The 18,877-nt window shown below is 39.7% G+C and overlaps 2 protein-coding genes across 4 annotated transcripts; one reads left to right on the top strand and one right to left on the bottom strand.

Annotated features, from left to right (window-relative positions):
- Positions 1-297: 297 nt before the first annotated feature.
- Positions 298-8,779, top strand: LOC146703687 (uncharacterized). Of its 3 annotated transcripts, none has more exons than XM_085467045.1 (2): positions 298-569; positions 1,836-3,763. In XM_085467045.1, exons 1-2 carry the CDS (start codon positions 462-464, stop codon positions 3,075-3,077), a joined length of 1,350 nt encoding a protein of 449 aa, XP_085323171.1. In that variant the 5' UTR covers positions 298-461; the 3' UTR covers positions 3,078-3,763. The 3 variants fall into 3 exon arrangements, with proteins under 3 accessions (XP_085323171.1, XP_085323170.1, XP_085323172.1); XM_085467044.1 differs by having other exon boundaries at positions 1,813-3,763; XM_085467046.1 differs by lacking the exon at positions 298-569 and adding an exon at positions 8,198-8,779 and having other exon boundaries at positions 1,019-2,996.
- Positions 8,780-12,758: 3,979 nt separating this feature from the next.
- Positions 12,759-17,895, bottom strand: LOC146703686 (uncharacterized). Its single transcript, XM_085467050.1, has 2 exons — positions 17,702-17,895; positions 12,759-15,676 (listed from the first exon to the last, which is right to left on the bottom strand). Exon 2 carries the CDS (start codon positions 15,638-15,640, stop codon positions 14,288-14,290), a length of 1,353 nt encoding a protein of 450 aa, XP_085323176.1. The 5' UTR covers positions 15,641-15,676; positions 17,702-17,895; the 3' UTR covers positions 12,759-14,287.
- Between the last annotated feature and the right edge of the window lie 982 nt (positions 17,896-18,877).

The raw sequence follows: 18,877 nt of genomic DNA, 5'->3' as shown, positions 1-18,877 counted from the left end.
CTATTTATAAAGACTTAAAGTTTCATTTTTAAAACTAATTGGCCCCTTTCTGTCCTGTTTTTTGCATTATAAGCCTTATAATAATAATATTAATAATTATTATTATTGTTGTTGTTATTATGAGTATGATTATTATTATTATATACACTGTTTCTTATATTTTGTTATCATTCATATGTTCTTGTCTATAATTTCTGCATGAAAAATAATTAAATGTTTAAAAATACATTTTAAAAGTGTCTGTTACGTTTTTTTCCTATTAAAAAAAAAGGTGCCTCCGCAAATGCCTGCCCAAAACACCCCAATAAATCCATTTCACAACAACACTGAAAAATGGGAGCCCTGTCCAACTATTGATGAGGTCGTATAGAAGTGTGAATACACGGCCATCGATCTTCTGACCGAGTCGCCTGGTTCAATTCAAACGAGCTTACAGTTGATTTTAAAGACGAGAACAATGAATGAAGCGGATTATCGTCAACGCAACGGCATCGAGAGTCAGCCTTATGAACGAAAGCCGCAGATCAAACCGCATCAGCTGCAGGATGCTGATCTCAACCAAACTACCGGTGAGAAAATCACAGATTTAACGTGAGATGTTTCTCCGGAAGGAAACGGCTTCCTAGCTGCTAGCTCGTTGTACTGGTGGGCGAAATAAACTTTTCACCTACAAACCGGCCTTTTTAAATGATGTAAATCTGCCACAAATCGATGTTAAAACGGCTTAAAGACGGCGGAACCCATCGGTGGTCCTGTGTAGTACCCGGGCGTTTTAGACGGGGCACACAACAACAGCGTTAATATTGTAGTTCAGCGTAAGTAAATGGGCGAAATTTGATTCAAGGTGTTTTAATGTCCAATGTTTTTACTCATCTTAATAAATATAGATTTTAGTGAGCTGGCTTTATGTAGGATAAAGCCATCTCACTTATATAGCCATCCATCCATTGGCTTCCCCTTATCCTTTTCAGGGTTCCGGGGGGGGGGGGGGGGGGGGGGGGGGTGCTGGAGCCTATCCCAGCTGTCATAGGGCGAGAGGCGGGGTACACCCTGGACAGGTCGCCAGTCTGTCGCAGGGCTAACACACAGGGACAGACAACCATTTGCACTCACACCTATGCACTTTATTTGCTTAAACTGCCCTTTCCTGTTCTTAATAAACACCTATCACTGTACCTACATTGTAATCAATTTAGTGCTTTTTGGCCACTTAAATTATCTTTAAACTGTTTGGTTGTATTTGGTGAAATTTCTGCTTTCCTTTTGGTCAGGTTGCTCCTGAAAACACAAAAAACATAATAAGAAATCATAATAAAAAGTAAAATAGAAAGTCACCTTGGTAACAACTGATTCCAGTTTGTCCCTTCTGGCTCAAAATGACTTGGTATTATTCACCCCAACAAGTCATTTGTTGCAACAGTGCCTCCTATTAAAAGCAGTAAGAGCAGCAAAAAGGTGGAAGATGAAAAAGGGATCTTTATTTTAAACAAAAGAAACAACAAGCTCTTAAGATGAATTTAGATTTTTTTTACTGACATTTAGCTGGTGATAAGTTAGCAGATAGAGGTTTTTTTGTTGACCTCTATTTATTGTAATTGTTTCAAGGGCTTGTTTTGTTTTTGTTACTGTTTGCGGTGTTTTTTAATAACCTGTCTCATACAATAGTCATTATTCTAACCCTTTTTATTCACATTTTAATGACAGATTATTCTTGTTTTTATCTGTTATTTTTTTATCTGTGTTTTATAAGGTTATTGTGTTGTGATATTTGTAAAATAAGTGCTTTCCAGGTGATGTCTCTGTGTGTTTCAGAGTTTCATGCTGATGTCCAACAGCTGTTGGTGATTAAAGAAGAGGTTCCCCCAGAATGGAGCCCCTCTGATGACCAGTGGTCCCAAGAGCCCCTGCGCATAAAGGAGGAGCGTGAGGAACTGTGCACCACTCAAACAGCAGAACACTTTAAAGGGCTGGAGGATGCTGATACCAGCAGGCTCCCGTTCACTGCTGCTCCTGTGAAGAGTGAAGATGGTGAAGAGAAACCAAATTCTTCAGAGCTTTACTGTCATCAAACAAGTAAACAAATAAAAACTGAGACTGATGGAGATGACTGTGGAGGACCAGAATCAGCCAGAAACCTTGATACAAAAAGTACTTTACAACCTAATGAAGTGGAAAATGATTCGGACTCCTCTGAGACTGAACTCAGTAACGATGGTGATGAATGGCAGGGACCTTTGTCAGATTTTAGACCTGGAACTGAAGACAGTGACAAGGACTGGGAGGCAAGCAGGTCACCTGAGTCAGGTGTAAATTGTCACGTGAGATGTGACACTACCAAAAAACCCTTTAGCTGCTCTGAGTGTGGAAAATGTTTTCTCCACAGGCAGTCTCTCCACAGACACATGAGAATCCACACTGGAGAGAAACCTTTTTGTTGTGCTGTTTGTGGCGAGAAATTTAGCAGGAAGACACATTTTAAGACGCACATGAGAGTTCACACAGGCGAAAAACCCTTTGATTGTGGTTTTTGTGGTAAAAGGTTCAGCCAGAAGTCAAATTTTAAGGAACACTTACGAGTCCACACAGGAGAGACTCCATTTGGCTGTGATGCTTGTGGGAAAAGATTTAGAGTTAATTTTACTCTTAAAAGACACATGCGAGTCCACACAGGAGAAAAACCGTTTGTTTGTGTTGACTGTGGCAAGACTTTCAGTTCCAATACGCACCTTAAGACACACACGAGAGTCCACACGGGAGAGAAACCATTTAGCTGTGGTGTTTGCGGCGAGAGATTTGCACAGCAAGGGGTTCTGAAGAGTCACACACGAGTTCACACAGGAGAGAAGCCTTTCGGTTGTGGTCTGTGTGGAAAGAGATTTAGACAGCAGAATACTCTCAAGAGACACATGAGCGTCCACACGGGAGAGAAGCCGTTCTCCTGTGGCGTCTGCGGCGAAAGATATACCAGACAGGGAAGTTTGAAGAGACACATGAGTGTACACACAACTGCAGCTTCAACAACTGAATCACATGCCTGTCATTTTGTGCCTGAACATCTCGAACCTTTTGGGTTATAGACACTTGACTTCTGTAGCTGTTTTCTGGCCTTTGATGGACCGGGCGCCTTTCAGTCTGTCTCACTGATTTTTGATCGGATGTATAAACACTACATGACAATCTGTCTGCTGGCTGTGCTAAATATGAAGTACTAATTTTACTGAACAGTAATCTAAAGTTTTTATTACACACTTCTCATTACTAATGCATTATAAAGTAATACTGCACAAAACCTTAAAAAAAAAAAAAAAGGACATGCAGAAATGATTATTTTTAGTAGATATTTTGAAGTATTTGCCCAAAACAACGAAAAGTAGGTGACTGACAGCCTGTAGAGCAGCGTTCCCCAACCCCCGGGCCTCGGACCGGGGGTTGGGGACCGCTGCTGTAGAGCACTTCACAGATGATGTTCTTGTGACTAGTATTTCTGATTTGTAGTTTGCTCTTCATGTGTAAAATATGCTGCTCTGTTGCCAGTAGACCTGTCTGTCTGTGCCTGGTGATATGCTGCAAACACTGCCCTCTATATGTAAAAGTCCTCGTAGCTAGACTGGGCTGACTTATTGATCCTGATTGCAAATGTTAGTTAAATAAATCCTGAATATGCTGAGTTTTTTTCCTCATAGTGCAGGCCTCTGGAATTTCAGTCTTGTTGCTTCCTTCACAATTAACTGTATTAAAGATGGAATAAAAACTGTTTCTTCCAGCTGCTTCCTTATTTGCAGATTACCACACATTAAATTTTTTACACTAATAATAGCTGAACAATGTTTTTGGGTTTGTTTGTGGTTATAGAGCATTAGCAGTATGAATAAGGACTTTTGTTTTTGAATTTGGATGATTTTTCATTGCACTTAAATGAGCATGCTGGTTGTCTGACAGTGAATAGAAAATACAATATGTATTTTCTATTTCTCTATTTTGCAGTTTATTTGCTTAAACTGTCCTCCACCCATGAGGTGTGTTTGTAATAAAGCCTGAAATTAAAGTTTAGTGAAGTGCACGTCTATTACCAGGTCAAAAGGGGTCACCATCAGCCCCAATAACAGTCCAGGAAAGGCGATAGAGTCCAAAGAAGACAGAAACTGTGAATCTACAAATATGAACATCTAGATGTCTGAAACTGTACATATACAGTATTTTTCAAATAACATTGTTCTTGCAAATATAAGAGAAGATGTTAAAATGGCTGGCTTTAAAGAATAATTCTGGTTGGATTTTGAATGTTATTAATTGTTATTTTTGTTTGTATAACAACAAACACATCTCTTCTTTCTGTTTACATTAATACTCATGTAAAACACCTACAGTGAATCTAGATATTGCCACACAAAGATTCAATGAAAAAGATGAGAACTTGGCAGTGTGACATTACAGGGTGTGGTGGCTGACCACGTAACACGTTGCCAACACACTTCTGACTAATAACTAATAATAGCAGACCTCCTCTGGCAGGAAAAACATCAGCAATGATCCTGGAGAATTTAGCTGTTGCTGTCCATCAAGCAAAGGTTATGAGGTCATTTCCAAATAAGGCTGTCATTGTACAATTAAAAATATTATTCTCTTATTCATAAGTGAAAAATATTCAAGGTAAATGTTAATGTTCGCAGCAGTTTCATCCCAAGTGCAGTGCTCAGAGAACAAAAACCCAGAGCTCCATTCAGACTCTACAAGCCTCAGCATGTTAAATCTTCACACTGAACATAGTTGGTTTGGAAGTGTTGCCAGCAGAACATCTCAGCTGTCTGAAAAGAACATGTCAACATGGCTTAGGCATGCAATGCTGCATCTGAACAAACAACAAGTGGAGATGTTTGCGTATAATGCAGTGTGATATTAGGTGAAAACCAGATATATCAGTACTAACACCTCATACCAACTGTCAGCTCACCGCGATGGGTGGGACAAGATTTCGGCTTGGACACCTTCCAGTCACTGAGTCAACCACAAACTCTATCCCGAAGTATTCCAGATTCAACTATGAGGACATCAGTCCAACAGCTAAAACTAAATGGTAAAGTCTGCTTCTTATGTAGCACTTTTCTACTCCAGCTGAGCACTGAACTAACCCCTGACCTGATGAGTAGTAGGTGACCTGCTCTACCTCCTGAGCCACAGCCACCCCCCAAAAGGAGACTGCTTGGTGAAAACTTTACGGTGGCCCTGAGAGGCCAAACGGACTGCAACTTCAGAAAACACTTGCAAAAAGAAAAACGCTGCAAAAAGAAAAATGCTGCAAAAGCACACAAAACACAACGGAAATAGGAAAAAACACAATGGAAATGTTTTTGGGGAGACAATAACCCGACGGACCAGTTGCACCAAAACATGTATGTATATTCCAGATATCTGTATTAGAATCATATGATTACTACACATTTACCTCTCCTCCACTTCTTTAAAGTGACTCCCAGTCCCAGCGCACTTGTTAGCATGTTTTGGTTTGTGCAACTGGTCCGTCGGGTTATTGTCTCCCCAGAAACATTTCCATTGTGTTTTTTCCTATTTCCGTTGTGTTTTGTGTGCTTTTGCAGCGTTTTTCTTTTTGCAGCGTTTTTCCTTTTGCAAGTGTTTTCTGACGTTGCAGTCCGTTTGGCCTCTCAGGGCCACCGTAAAAATTTCCACAAATCCAAATATTTCTTCCCTGCTCTGAAGACCGCTGTAATTATAGACACCAGTTCTACAAACCAAGTGCAGCTTTTATTCTGCTGAAGGCAGGATTTATCCATGTATTCATGTTTACACTAATTTCCGACCCTATCGTCTGAATCTTGCAGCAGAGTTGAGACTCATCAGTGTTTCCCAGTCTTCAGTTTCCTGTTGTTAGCTCACAGGAGTGGCTCCCAATGTGGTCAAGGTTTAATGTGTTGTGCATTCAGAGATCTTCTTCAGAAAACGGTGGTTGTAACAAGTTTTTTTTATTTATGTATCTGCTGACTTCCTATCAGCTCAAAGCAGTCTGGTGCTTCTCCTCTGATCTCTAACACCTACAAACATTTACAAACAACCACATTCAAAGTCACTTAAATCCCCTCCCCCAGCCTGATGCATCAACCTGAACTTCAGCAGGTCGTTTTGCCCATGTCAGCATGCCTAAATGGAACGAGCCGGTGCAATGTTGATTATTAGATTATTGATCTGGCTGATTATTAGATATTTGTGTTTCAGAGCAGTTGAACAAGTGTGCCTAATAAATTGGCCTGTGAGTATATATGTGCCCCTTTGAATAGAATAGAATAGAATAGAATAGAATAGAATACTTTTTATTTGTCAATTTCTTCAAATGTACTTGTACTTTGTTGTTCTCCTTTGAAGGACGCAGAGTATAAACGTGTCTGAAGGTCCGATCCACACTCCAGACCAGTTAGTGGTGGTAATGCATCGGTTCCTTGTTTGCACACCACCAGTAAAAATCATAGATGGGGTGAAGGTGTCTGCGCAGGTGCCTGCTTAAAACACAGAAGACCTCTGTTTTGGTGATTCGTGGTGATCGATTCTGCGCTTGCCTGGTTCATCTTTAAGGAGCCTGCAGCTTATTTAAGGAAGAAAACAAGGGTGTTTTATCCCCACTGTGTGTAAACACGGTCTGTGTAAACAGTACCTAAGTATCAAAGTTGGAAATATAAAGGTAGAAAATCTACACTGTCTACAATAAAATGTGGGTCACGTTGAGATTAGTTGCTCATCGGTGCCAAAAACATAGTCAAGAGGATTTATGCAGGGGTTATAAAAATACTAATAATTTAAAAATGACCTGTTCTGCATACATCATAATTCACTCTTTTTTTAGCTACTTAAAATCTCACTGTAGAACTATTTTGCCCTTGAAAGAGAATTTCTTAAAAATATTAACTGGAAAAAAAAATTTTTTTTAAATGTAAAGGTCACATTGCCAAAAACTGATTGCAGCTTCTTTTTGACTCAAAATGATTTGATACCATTTGTGAGAGATCTGTTTGACAGATGATAAGCCAACAAGTCACAACAGCTTTAATCCTACAGGCTGGGACGGCACTTCCTCTTTTTTCTTTGATAAAGGATGCTGCAATGTATGCTCTGCTATAGGAGGTAATAAGGAAGTAATAAACTAAAGAATTGAGAGAATCCATCCAGGTCTTGACCTTGAAATATAATATTATAATTTAAACATCAAAATGTGAAATTACTCGAGTGCAAGGCAGTTTGCTGATATGTTGTTTTCCTTGTCATTGTATTTATATTTGCTGATTAAGATACACTTCTGGGGCCTATACTACAAAACACCCTGAGTTTACCCAGGATATCTTTTCCTTATCTGGCCTGCAGACAGACTAAGAGGTCATACAAAAGCGGTTATCAGCTTGATAAGTAAGCACAGGGTTTCTTAATCTCGCTGAGTAGGTAAAAGAGGTAGAGTTGCTGCTTTTGACCAATCAGAAACCTGAATCTAGTTTTTTTTTTAGAAAGTAAATAGAATGATAATATTAGATGTATTAGACGCACGTGTTTTGTCATTTGTGTTTTAATTATTAGTAAAGTGTGAAAAGAAAATCACTTTCCAGTAATAAAAGAAGTTATATGAAGTGAATTTGTCATTAGGACAAAATAGAGATTTTTTTTAAAGGCAAGAAAAAATACAGCGTGTGTAATTTAACAAACGTGTCACTAAACGTGTTTTAGGAGCATGAAAAAAAAAAGCTGGAATAAAGAAGCTCTTAAGAGTCGTTGTCAGAGGAAGACGAAGACTTCAGATGCTCTTCAAAAAATCTTTAGAGATAACATAATATATTGGCTCTTTTAACCAAAGTTACAGTCCATAATGTGCATGTGTGTTTCATCGGTGCCTGCAGATGTTCAGCAGCTGCTGGTGATTAAAGAAGAGGTTCCATGGAGCCCGAGTCTGGACCAGCAGGAAGCAGAGCATCTCTACATAAAGGAGGAACAGCGGAAACTCTGCAGAAGTCAGGAGGGAGATTTGGAGGAGACCAATATCACCAACTTCCTTGTAAAGAGTGAAGATGATGAATAGAAATTTATGTCCTTGGAGCTTCAGCCAAGCCAAACTGAACACATCTCAGAGGCTGAAGCTCCAAACAGCAACTCAGCCAAAGGGAGGAATCCAGAAGAGGATGGAGGTATACAGCTGTCAGATGCTAAGTTACACACTGTGGAGAAACCATTTGGTTGTGACAGCTGTGGTAAAGCATTTAGTTGCAATATGCATCTCATAAGGCACATGAGAGTCCACACAGGAGAGAGACCTTTTGTTTGTGACGTTTGTGGCAAAATATTTACACAACAGGTGGTTCTGAAGAGACACACGATAGTTCACACGGGAGAGAAACCGTTTGGTTGTGACATTTGTGGCAAAACATTTAGACATCAGAATACTCTTAAGAGACACACGAGTGTCCACACGGGAGAGAAACCATTCGAGTGTTCTTTTTGTGGTCAAAAGTTTAGCCAAAAGACTCATCGCAAACAACACGTTAGAGTTCACACAGGAGAGAAACCATTTGGCTGTAACGACTGCGGTAAAATGTTTCGTCGCAATGCGCATCTCAAGAGGCACACGAGCGTCCACACCGGAGAGAAACCATTTAGCTGTGGAGTTTGTAGCGAAAGATTCACCAGACAGGGAAGTCTGAAAAGACATATGAGGGTCCATACGTGATAGAATTTTGTTTGTTTATTTGTTTTTTAACAATAACATAGTATTTTTATACCTTTTTATTATATATTTTTTTAATCTGTTGCTTCATTTCGTCTATATTTGTTACAAATTCAGAAATACAATGAGAGCCGGATTAGGTGTCAATGAATAGAACCACCTTAGAGTGTAAAAGGTGAAACTTCATCATCAAGGATCAGACTTTTCTCGCCGGGATCAGCATTTAGGAACAGCTTTTTTGAAATACTGTGCTTTAAAAAAAACTAAGTTGGAGTTATTTGGCAACTGGAGTAATAAACATGTTGACACACACCAAAGACAGCTTTTCAGGAGAACCACCTCATACCACCTGTGAAGCACAGCGGTGGAAATTTTATGATTCAGGGTCATCATCACTGTACGTGTTCAGAGGATGTGATTTCATCCAAGTTAGTTAAACAGGAGTTTAATGATGGTCCTGATCAAACTATTAAACCCCACAGGTGATGCTTTAAAAATGCAGAAATTGTGGATTCAAAGCAGTTTTGTATAAGAGAGTGGTAAAATGCTTTTTTGCAGGCTGATGTAAGAGGATTGTGGATAACTATGCTAACAGCAACAAGAAAGAAATTGCTTCTTTTAAAACTACTGTCTGAGAATAATTATGTCCTTATTTTTGCACAAACTGCTGTTTTATGGCTGAATAAATGACCAGAAAAGCTGGTTGTGGTGTTGCACTGTTTGTCTGTAACAACAGCGTGCAGTGATTCATTGACATGTGTCAAGAGACATGAAAATGCAGTTTATAAGCAAGAACAGAGTTTGTACAATTCTAAAAAGCTTGAAAGTTGATATTTGGTGTGATGATGGGTGTCTTTGTTCTTCAGCACACTCTGAACTCTCTGAGGAAGCTTCCTGTTATTTTTAAGTAGTCTTCAGGAATCGTTCTCCAGCCTTTGCTGGAATATTTTATGCTTATCAGTAGGGATGGGTATCGTTTAGGTTTTATCCGATACCGGTGCCAAATCGGTACTTTTGAAACGGTGCCGGTGCTCAAACGGTGCTCAAACCGGTGCTTAAAGAATGGAGAACACAAAATTGGTCCAAAAACCTCTCATGTTCAGCTGTTTTTTGTAAAAAGATAACAATGTTAGCCTTTTCTGCAGCTATGGGGCATATATGGTATCACTCTTGGCTGGAAGCAGTGCTTAAACAATGGAAAAAACACAAACTTTGTCCTAAACCTCTCATGTTTAACTGTTTTCCACTTTTTCTTTGGTCATTTTAGCCTTTTTAGCCAGGGTGAAGGGAGTATCTGCCATCAAACAAGAGGACAGCAGCATGTAGCTATGATGATGTTTGCTAGTTCACCTTACATGCATTAATGTAATAACGTGGTTAGCCTACTCAACGTAAATTAGCTACTCACGCAGAGAAGAACGGCTGCTGCTGCATCATCATCCTCATCATTTCTGCTACACTGGCAGGGCTAGGGGCCAGGACTCTCCTCTTCGTGTTTTTGGGGGATGTTGCATAACAGGCACCACACCCGCAGTAGATGTGCTCGGTGTGAGGTCTCGCAGCAAGCTATCAAATACGACGCATTTCTGGGCTTTTAAAAAAACGCTATGCATCGCCAGGTGTTTCATTGGATTTGAGGTGTCACCTCCTTTGACAGTATCACAGTATCAGCTTAAAGAACTTGTTGCACGCTGCTGAGTTTGCATCTTTTGCTGTGAAGTACAGCCAGACTTTTGACCGCTTCGCCTTGGACATTTTTAATCTGTAGCTCTGCTCTAACAGAACGTACGTACCTGGCCCCGCCTACTATCCTCGGAAACGTTAAATGATTGGCTAGAAGTGTATCACAGCTCAGGAAAATAAAGCACCGAAATGTGCGCTGCTTTTCGGTCTGGTTACTACCGTTTATGTCAGAACCGGTGCCATCATGGCACCGGACACCGGTACCCATCCCTACTTATCAGTCTGTTTTTTCTTTGGTGGGGTTTTGACAGGTTGCTAATAACAAAGTACCTGAAAATACTATTTAAAAGCACTTCTGTTTTACTGGAGCACTCCAAGCACTTTATAAGTTGTCTTTTTATGCTTGAATGACTCATAGGCCAGTGTTAAGGGGCTTAACAAACAAAAAAGGAAAAGCATTTTTAAAAAATTGTCAAGTACAAGGACTGGACTGTCCAAAGGAAAGCTTTCAAAACCTGGAGAAGTATTGCCCAAGAGCTCAAGAGCACTTTTTTTTAATTCACAGAAAGTTAAACTCATTGGAAACAAAATAAAAAGACATGAAAGTGGCTCAAGACTTTTGCACACTATTAAATGTTTTTAGTATGATTATTATGTATATTGACTGTGCATATACTTTGTTTTGAGCATGTTAAGTTAGTGATGGCGTGATGAATGTTCCGAGTCTTGAAGGCGCAGCGACTTACAAAAATGGATGTGATTGTACTTCTCTGAAAGCTCGTATGTTGTTCTCCATATAATCAAAACTGCTGAACACATAATCTGGTCAACAGCAGAGTTTTGAGTTTAAAACCACCAAATTTTCACTGATTATTTTACCAATCATGCTGTGATTCTCTGCTGAAGTAATTCTTTTACATACTCAAACTGTAAAGCTGATTCTCAGTAATACCAACAAAAGAATATGTGCAGTGAATGTGGCACGCATATAACAAAGTTTCTATGTTTGGTCCTGATTTGCAGATTAGAAAACTGATCATTATTATTGAGTATTTATTGCAAAAAATATAAATGAAATGAATTTCCCTTTGACCTTAAACTGAACCTCTTTGCACACTGCCTTCATCAAATTATGGATAAGTCATTTAGGTTAAACTACTGTGTCTTCATCAATTAGGAGCCATGCAGGCAAAGGTATATATTGTGTCCCACCCCAGTTTGCAGCTGGGATAGAGTGTGATTAATGTGGGAGCACACAGGCGTAGGTGCTCAAAAGTAGATCTCGCAAAACAAACTAGGGATCTCGCAAAACTAACTGGGGATCTCGCAAAAGTTTTGCGAGATCTCACAAAACAAACTCGGGATCTCGCAAAACTTTTGCGAGATCCCGAGTTGTAGTAGGTCTGTAGTAGGTCTCGACCTCCCGTTAGCTTCGAGATGGTGGGTGTCAGATCTCCGAAAACGTCAGAGAACTTTTGCAAATATGTGATGTCTTGTAAACCAAGCAGATCTCGCAAAAGTCCGTCTTAATTTTTTTTTCTCCCATGTACCCTGCGGGGCTCCGTATGATTGGGACCTGATGAATGTAAAAGCAAAGATTTTTTTTTTTACCTAATTTTTGTTTCTAAGAAAAATCAGAGCCACATATGAGGATATTTGTTTAAAATTTCGATAGAACAGTAGCAGTATAATGTCCTCGTAAGTGGGTATCAGGCCCTTGTAGAGCAAAATTGAGTATTTTGGTCTAAATAACCCAAAATGTGATTACCTCATATGTGGACGCCAGGTCCTAGGTTAACTCTTCTTTTGATAGTCATTTGTATAGTTGTATAGTTTTCCTTCCTCTTAATCATTAGCTTAATTAATGTAAGCTGTTCCTTGGATTCCCTTCACTGGACACGAATAGCCTGTTTCCTTTCGAGCATTTATAGTTTGAATTTTTGACCTAACTAAACTTTAGCTTTAGTTAGGTCAAAAGCTTCTTTTTGCCCACCCGTCCCATGTGGAACATGTATTCATCTTTATGTGTGGTTTTATAACTTTTAAGTGCTTTGCAAATATTTGATATTATTACATCCAATGAAGGTTATATGACTTGACCTCACATGCTGATAAACTTGTTAAAACAACATCCGGGTAGCGTTGGAAAATGTTAACAAGCTCCTCCAGTCTCTAGGCTACAGGATTTTGAGTTCTGCCAATATTTTGCACTTACCTTTAAGATCTAACTAGTCCTAATGACAGCTTTAATTAAAAAAACAAAAACAATCCAGCTGTTTTGTTGAGGACAGTCTCACCAAAACACTGAAGAAGAAGAATCATATGCTGTTACTGTAACAAAAAGGTAAGTCTGAGAACATTCTGATGCGTTACAGGAACACACCTTTAATAAAACACTTTGAGAGACAACATGCAAATACAGCAGTACATGTAGTAGTGTTCTCGTCAACAGGCAGCTGAATCTGAAAGTCATTTACATTACAGTACATACATTTTACAAACAGGATTGGCTGAAATGTATATTATATTACAAAGTAGTATTTTTCAGTGAACCTGCCAGTAGCACATAGTAAAAGAAAAAAAAACATTCGTTTAGTGATGCTACATGGGAACTAGGGTTGGGCGATATGTAAAAATTTTCCAACCGGCAATCGTCAGTCCAACAATCGCCGATGGGCCATATATTCGTGCGTGCGCAGACGTCTTGATGGGCGGGGCCATGTAATCATGCACGTTTACACCACAGAAGAAGTTCAAACATGGATGAACTAATTTCCAAAAAAACAAAGCAAAAAACCGCTGTCAGCGTTAACACGGCTTAAACGCGGTCATCACGATTAAAATTTTTAACGCTCTCGACCCATCTGGAGCGCAGAATGAACAAAATTAGGACAAACTGCCGAAATGCGTTGACAGAGATATTTCAGGGATTTTGACTCAGGCTGTGCTCCAGATGGGTTAATTGTTAATCGCGTTAGTCATGATGAAGGAGTGTTAACGCTGACAGCACTAAAAAATTAAAAGTTGCCAATTTGGGATTTCTTTGGCCTTAAACCAGATGAAAGAGGTAAACCTAAGGATATAACCAAAGCGGTGTGCCACTTGTGCAGACGTATAGTTCGAGCAAAGTACTCAAACACGACAAACTTGCATGAGCATGCACGTGTCCACCATCCGGCTGAGTATGCTAGGCTATCAACAGCTTCTGCAGCCACATCAACAAGCACTTGGGCGCACTCTGAGGTGGGGGCATTTGCTCGCAGATGAAAGAGGGTGCTGTTAAAACAGCGCTATTATTTTTTTCTGTTGACTGCTTTTATTAGCTCCATCATTATTAGCAAACTTGCTCATGGGCAAACAAATAAATAAATCGCCCTTGTAAAACTAGTCGATATATTCGTCCAATTGCCCAACCCTAATAAGGACTACCATAATAATCCACCATAACAGTTTTTAAATTATGTTTTCTGTTCAGATTAGTTTCATTCAGACTCACTGCTTAAACATCAAAACACATTATAAAAAAGTCTTTGTACGAGCACAAGTATTGGTGTGGACTGACATACAACAGAGCCCAACAGAGAGTTAATACGTAGCGCAGGCTTAAATTAAGTGTTTTTAGTAACAGTACAGTTGTTTTCTACTTGAGTTCTTTAAATAACAAAACCTGAGGTTAGCTTAGGGAAACTAAAGAAGCCTCAGCATTAGTATTTCATTAAACATCCAGCAGATGAAGCAAATATCATTTTGTTTAAAATATTCTGAACTACGCACTGAAGAAAGCTTAAAAAACGTAAACGTTACAGGACAATAAAAAAAAATGCTGTGGTTCTTGCAGACTTGCCTCCACACGGCAAATAATCTCTTACAACAAACCAAGCAGCCTTGACGTTTTCATTCTGCGTGGACTCTCATGTGTGAGTTAAGATGCGTCTTACGATTAAATCTCTTGCCGCATTTGTTGCAGTGAAAGGGTTTCTCTCCCGTGTGGAGCCTCATGTGCTCCTTAAGATGCGTCTTTTGGTTGAACCTCTGGCCGCACTCGTCGCATCCAAACGGTTTCTCTCCCGTGTGGACTCTCAAGTGAGTCTTAAGATCTGTGTTTCGGTAAAACCTTTTACCGCAGTCCTTGCAACCGAAAGGTTTCTCTCCAGTGTGGACTCTCATGTGGGTCTTAAGGTGCGTCTTTCGTTTAAACGTTTTATCACAGTCACTACATTGAAAGGGTTTCTCTCCTGTGTGCACTCGCATGTGTGCCTTAAGATGCGTCTGCTGGTTAAACCTTTGCCCACAGTCTTCGCAGGCTAGCGGTTTCTCTCCGGTGTGGACTCGCATGTGAGTTGTCAGATTTCCCTGCTGGCTGAACCTTTTACCGCACTCCTCGCAAACAAACGGCTTCTCTCCGGTGTGAATTCTCATGTGCGTCTTAAGGTGTATCTTTTGGTTGAATCTCTGTCCACAGCTACTACAGCTAAAGGGTTTCTCACCTGTGTGGACCCTCATGTGTGTCCTGAGATCTGACGTTCGGTTAAATCCTTTACCGCAATAGTCGCAGCTGAATGCCTTCCCCCCGTTGTGCATTTTCTTGTGCCTCTTAAATTCTGATTTTCGGTAAAATACTTCACTACACAACTCGCAGATAAACTGTTTCACACCTGTTGGGGCCACCACCTGGGAATCTACGTTTTGCTTTACCTCGCAGCTGTTATCAACCAAACAGCTGGAAGGATTTTCTCCTGAATGGCATGTCAGCTGTTTCTGAAGACACTGCTTGTAGATAAACTGCTGACCCCACAAAGTGCAGCTTAAGAATTTTTTTGCCGCATTACAGTCCCCATCCATATTTAAGTCCGACTCCAGTGCCCTGCCCTCCTTCCAGCCGCCATCGCTGTCTTCGTTTTCAGGTCCAGACTCATCAGTAGTCTCAGAATAGTCTGAAGCCTTTTCATCAGCATCAGGTTTAAACTCACTTTGAAGATCCGGGTCACTGCTCGGTTCTTGTCCATCGCTCTCAGGCTCTGTATCTCTGTTGTCCTCAGCTTGGCTTTGATGAAAGGGTAAGAACTGAGGTTTTTCTTCATCATCTTCAGTTTTCACAGGAACTGCAGTGATTATGACCTTAATGATATCCGCCTCCTCCAGACCACTACTCTGCTGTTCCTCGTGGCTGGTCAAGATTTCCTCCTGTTCCTCCTTTATGTGGAGGGTCTCCGGGTTCATGCTGGTCCAGACTGGGGTTTCACTCATGAGGAACTTCTTTAATCACCGACAGCTATTAAACATCTGCAGGAAAAACAGGAACAAGTTAGGGATGTAACTGTGTCGACAGTTAAATCCAGCTGAAGAGCAGATTCTCAGCAGTAATTCAACAGGCTGAACAAAAATGTAGCATTAACCATAAAAAAGTAAAGCCAATTTTATGCAGAACACTTTTATTCCTTTTGTTTTTCTTATTTTTTAATGAATGGCCGATAGGCAAACTAAGGCTAGATTTTCTACATTACGTCTTAAGAAACGCCCCTGAATGCAATATGATGCTTATGCTTCTTTCCCTGCACATCAATTTTGAAGGCTTTTTCACTTTTCCTAACACTGATGATCAGGATAAACGGCAGCAGATTAGAATCAAGCATAACATTTGTACATTTTCTAAATCATCAAATTAATACACGCAGTTTCCTGTAACAAAGCAAGTCACAGTTTTCACTTTAGTCAGTGATTTTAGTAAAGCACGGCTTAACAAATTGCACACATAAAACATGCTGTAAAGAAAAGAATCAGTGAAAATGTGGTGATTCCAGCTGATTTAAATCAAACCTGCTCGCTCCTAGCAGTTTTAGTTTTTTTTCTATCAGCTGCAGACTCATTTGAGAGTACAGATTAAATATAAAAGCTGACTTCAAGCATAGGCTCAGTTTACGTACAAATTTAATATGAGATCAGCAAGTACAGTTTACATGGCCTGTTTTAGGATCATGCCAGTAAAACAATGAAATTGTAAAACTGTTTGCTACCAAGAGGAAAAAAACAGGCAAGAAATAAAATTGCATTTATTTCTTTAGAACCTTCTACTGTTCACACACAGAGGTCCAAGGGATCTTCCAGGAATGATGACGCTATTTCATGGTGAATTGATTGGTCAGTAGGCAGAGATTTCATACGTGCTGATCTCTAATCTGTAGGGTTAGGGGTATGAAATACAAAATCCTGCTTTGTGGTACCTGCTGCAGACCTCTGGGGAATCAGTGGGAGGGTCTAAAGATTTTCAGTAGCTTCTAAAGTCTTTGTGTTTCCCTGACGAGCATCAGTAATAAAAATAGATCCTCAACAGCAAACAATTTTATTGTTCTATGAGCATCATCTGATCTTAACCTACACTTTACTTGCTTGTACATAACCCTATGTTTGAATTCTGTTTTTATATATTATTCTTTACTCTCAAACACTAAACAGCACCAAATCTGCAGCCAGCAGAATAAAACAAATTGTTGGGAGCAGGTTATGTTCAGAGTTTCAGTTTAAAATAATGTGGAAGTGCCATGTTTTTATACCTTTATAAAAAGATGAATATTTTACACTGCTGGAAACACAGAGTACAAACTAGGAATAAACTAGGCTAAATCACCAGATTAATGACTTCTGCAATATCCTTGGATATGTAATAAGTTCTGAGGTGCCATTTTTCTTCATTTGTTTGTATTTTCATATGTTTATTAATAATCGTTAAAGTACGATAATATTGGATAATACTGGATTTGCTGCAGTCTAAAAAAAACCAAACAAAATCATGATTTGGGGGGGGGGGGGGGGGGATCGGCCTCAACAGGATGTCAATGTTTCTGTACTTCCGGTTCAGACAAAGAGCTGGAAACCGTCCGACTCGCCAGCTGCTCTCTTCCCCCCTGCGGCTGCGGCCTGCAATTCAGGCTCAGCTCATCTAATTCGGGCCTATATAATCCACAAAAGCGCCCAAATACTGCGTTTCATCGCGGCTTTTGTCACAGACTGAATAAAAAGAGATTTTTTACTGTAAAAATAACTTGGCTGTGTGCGCGCTGTAAACCGTCCGGGTATCCGCTTCAATCCTCGCTATTGGGTTCCGCCTTTTTCATTCGCGTTAATACTTCATTATTAACTAATAAATAGCCGAACTATGGTCTTTTGTCATTTGTGTGCCGTTTGGGATTGACAAGAGATGAGATGCTCCGTTTTTGTGTAACTCTTTTCTTCATCCACCCCCTACGATGAGCTAGCAGCTAGCCGTTTCCTCCCGGAGAGTCACTGCACGTTAAATCTGATTTTTCTTACCAGCGATCTCGTTTTTAATCGATCCCCTGGTGCTGATAGACTTCGAGGGGTTTAATTTCTGGGTTTAATTCAAAAGACCGTCTCAGTGTTGCGGTATTGAAGATCCACTTCGTTTATTGTCTCCTTTTTGCTGCTCTTCTTTGGTGAACAGTGCACGGGGAGCTGACTTCAGGTGCGTTAGCACCACCTTCTGGATTGGAGTATGAACTGAAACCTTTGGCGCCGGTTAAAAGGCGTGGGATGGTATGTCACTCGGTATGACAAAAAATATCTTAAAGTAAAACTTCATTTAAAATAACGATAACCTCAAATATGAGTGTAAATTTAAAACATATTAAACAATTAACAACAAAGAAAACATTCTTTCATTTTTTTAGCTGATGGCTTTGTGCCAATTTAGTGCATTTACACATTATGTGTTGACACACAGCTATTCTCAATGCATATCAGCAAGGTGGAATAGCACGTTTAGAGGCCCTATGTCACATCAGATCTTAAGTTAAAGAATAGATATCTTTCTCACAAGAGACATGTGTAATTTAGTTTAAAAGACTTGTTTCAAAAAGTTGGAAACAATCATTCAGTGCCTGTTGGGGCACAAATTTCTGGCTTTCATGCAGCCAAAATCAGCATAATTCTAATTTTATATTCCAAAAGATTTATAGAAACCGTGCTCATTATGCAGAATCATGATATTATGCATTAATTAATATTTCATTTTGAATGTTTATAGAGCTAATATATTTTGGTACTTAGAATTTTGGAGATTTTAGGATAGAAGTAACTAAAGCTTTAAGATAAATGTTACAGCGTACAAAATTTAGTGGAGAAAACAGAACAACATGGAAAAGGTGGTGCAAGACTCCTGATGAAGGTTTCTTCCTGTTAAAAGGAGTTTTTCCTTCCCACTGTCACCAGGTGTTTGCTGACAGGGGGTCATTTCATTGTTGTACTTTCTAGCTTTATTGTAGTGTCCTTACCTTAAAATAAAGCACCTCGAGGTGACTGTTGTTGTCATCATTTGGTGCTATAGAAATAAAATTGGACTGCATGTTGTTAAGTCATAGGCTATTCTGTGCAATCAGACATGATACTGACTTTATACAAGGGTGCGTGGCAGCTGAAGACTGATTAATGTCTGAAAAGCTCTCAAATACTGTCTGGGTCACAGTGGAA

This window comes from Copadichromis virginalis, linkage group LG8 (genome assembly GCF_057382275.1).
Source record: "Copadichromis virginalis isolate Kocher_CV1m ecotype Utaka linkage group LG8, C_Virginalis_male_GT1.1, whole genome shotgun sequence".
NCBI lineage: Eukaryota > Metazoa > Chordata > Actinopteri > Cichliformes > Cichlidae > Copadichromis > Copadichromis virginalis.
Note: the sequence above shows the minus strand (reverse complement) of the source record. Positions and strands in the feature narration are given on the sequence as shown.

Bases quoted from the DNA above. Each gene is read 5' to 3' on its own strand.
- LOC146703687 (XM_085467046.1), top strand. From the start codon at position 1,698: ATGACAGATTATTCTTGTTTTTATCTGTTATTTTTTTATCTGTGTTTT. The intron at 2,997-8,197 runs GTACACACAACT...TCAGATGCTAAG, and splicing joins GTTTGAAGAGACACATGAGT to TTACACACTGTGGAGAAACC.
- LOC146703686 (XM_085467050.1), bottom strand. From the start codon at position 15,640: ATGAGTGAAACCCCAGTCTGGACCAGCATGAACCCGGAGACCCTCCAC.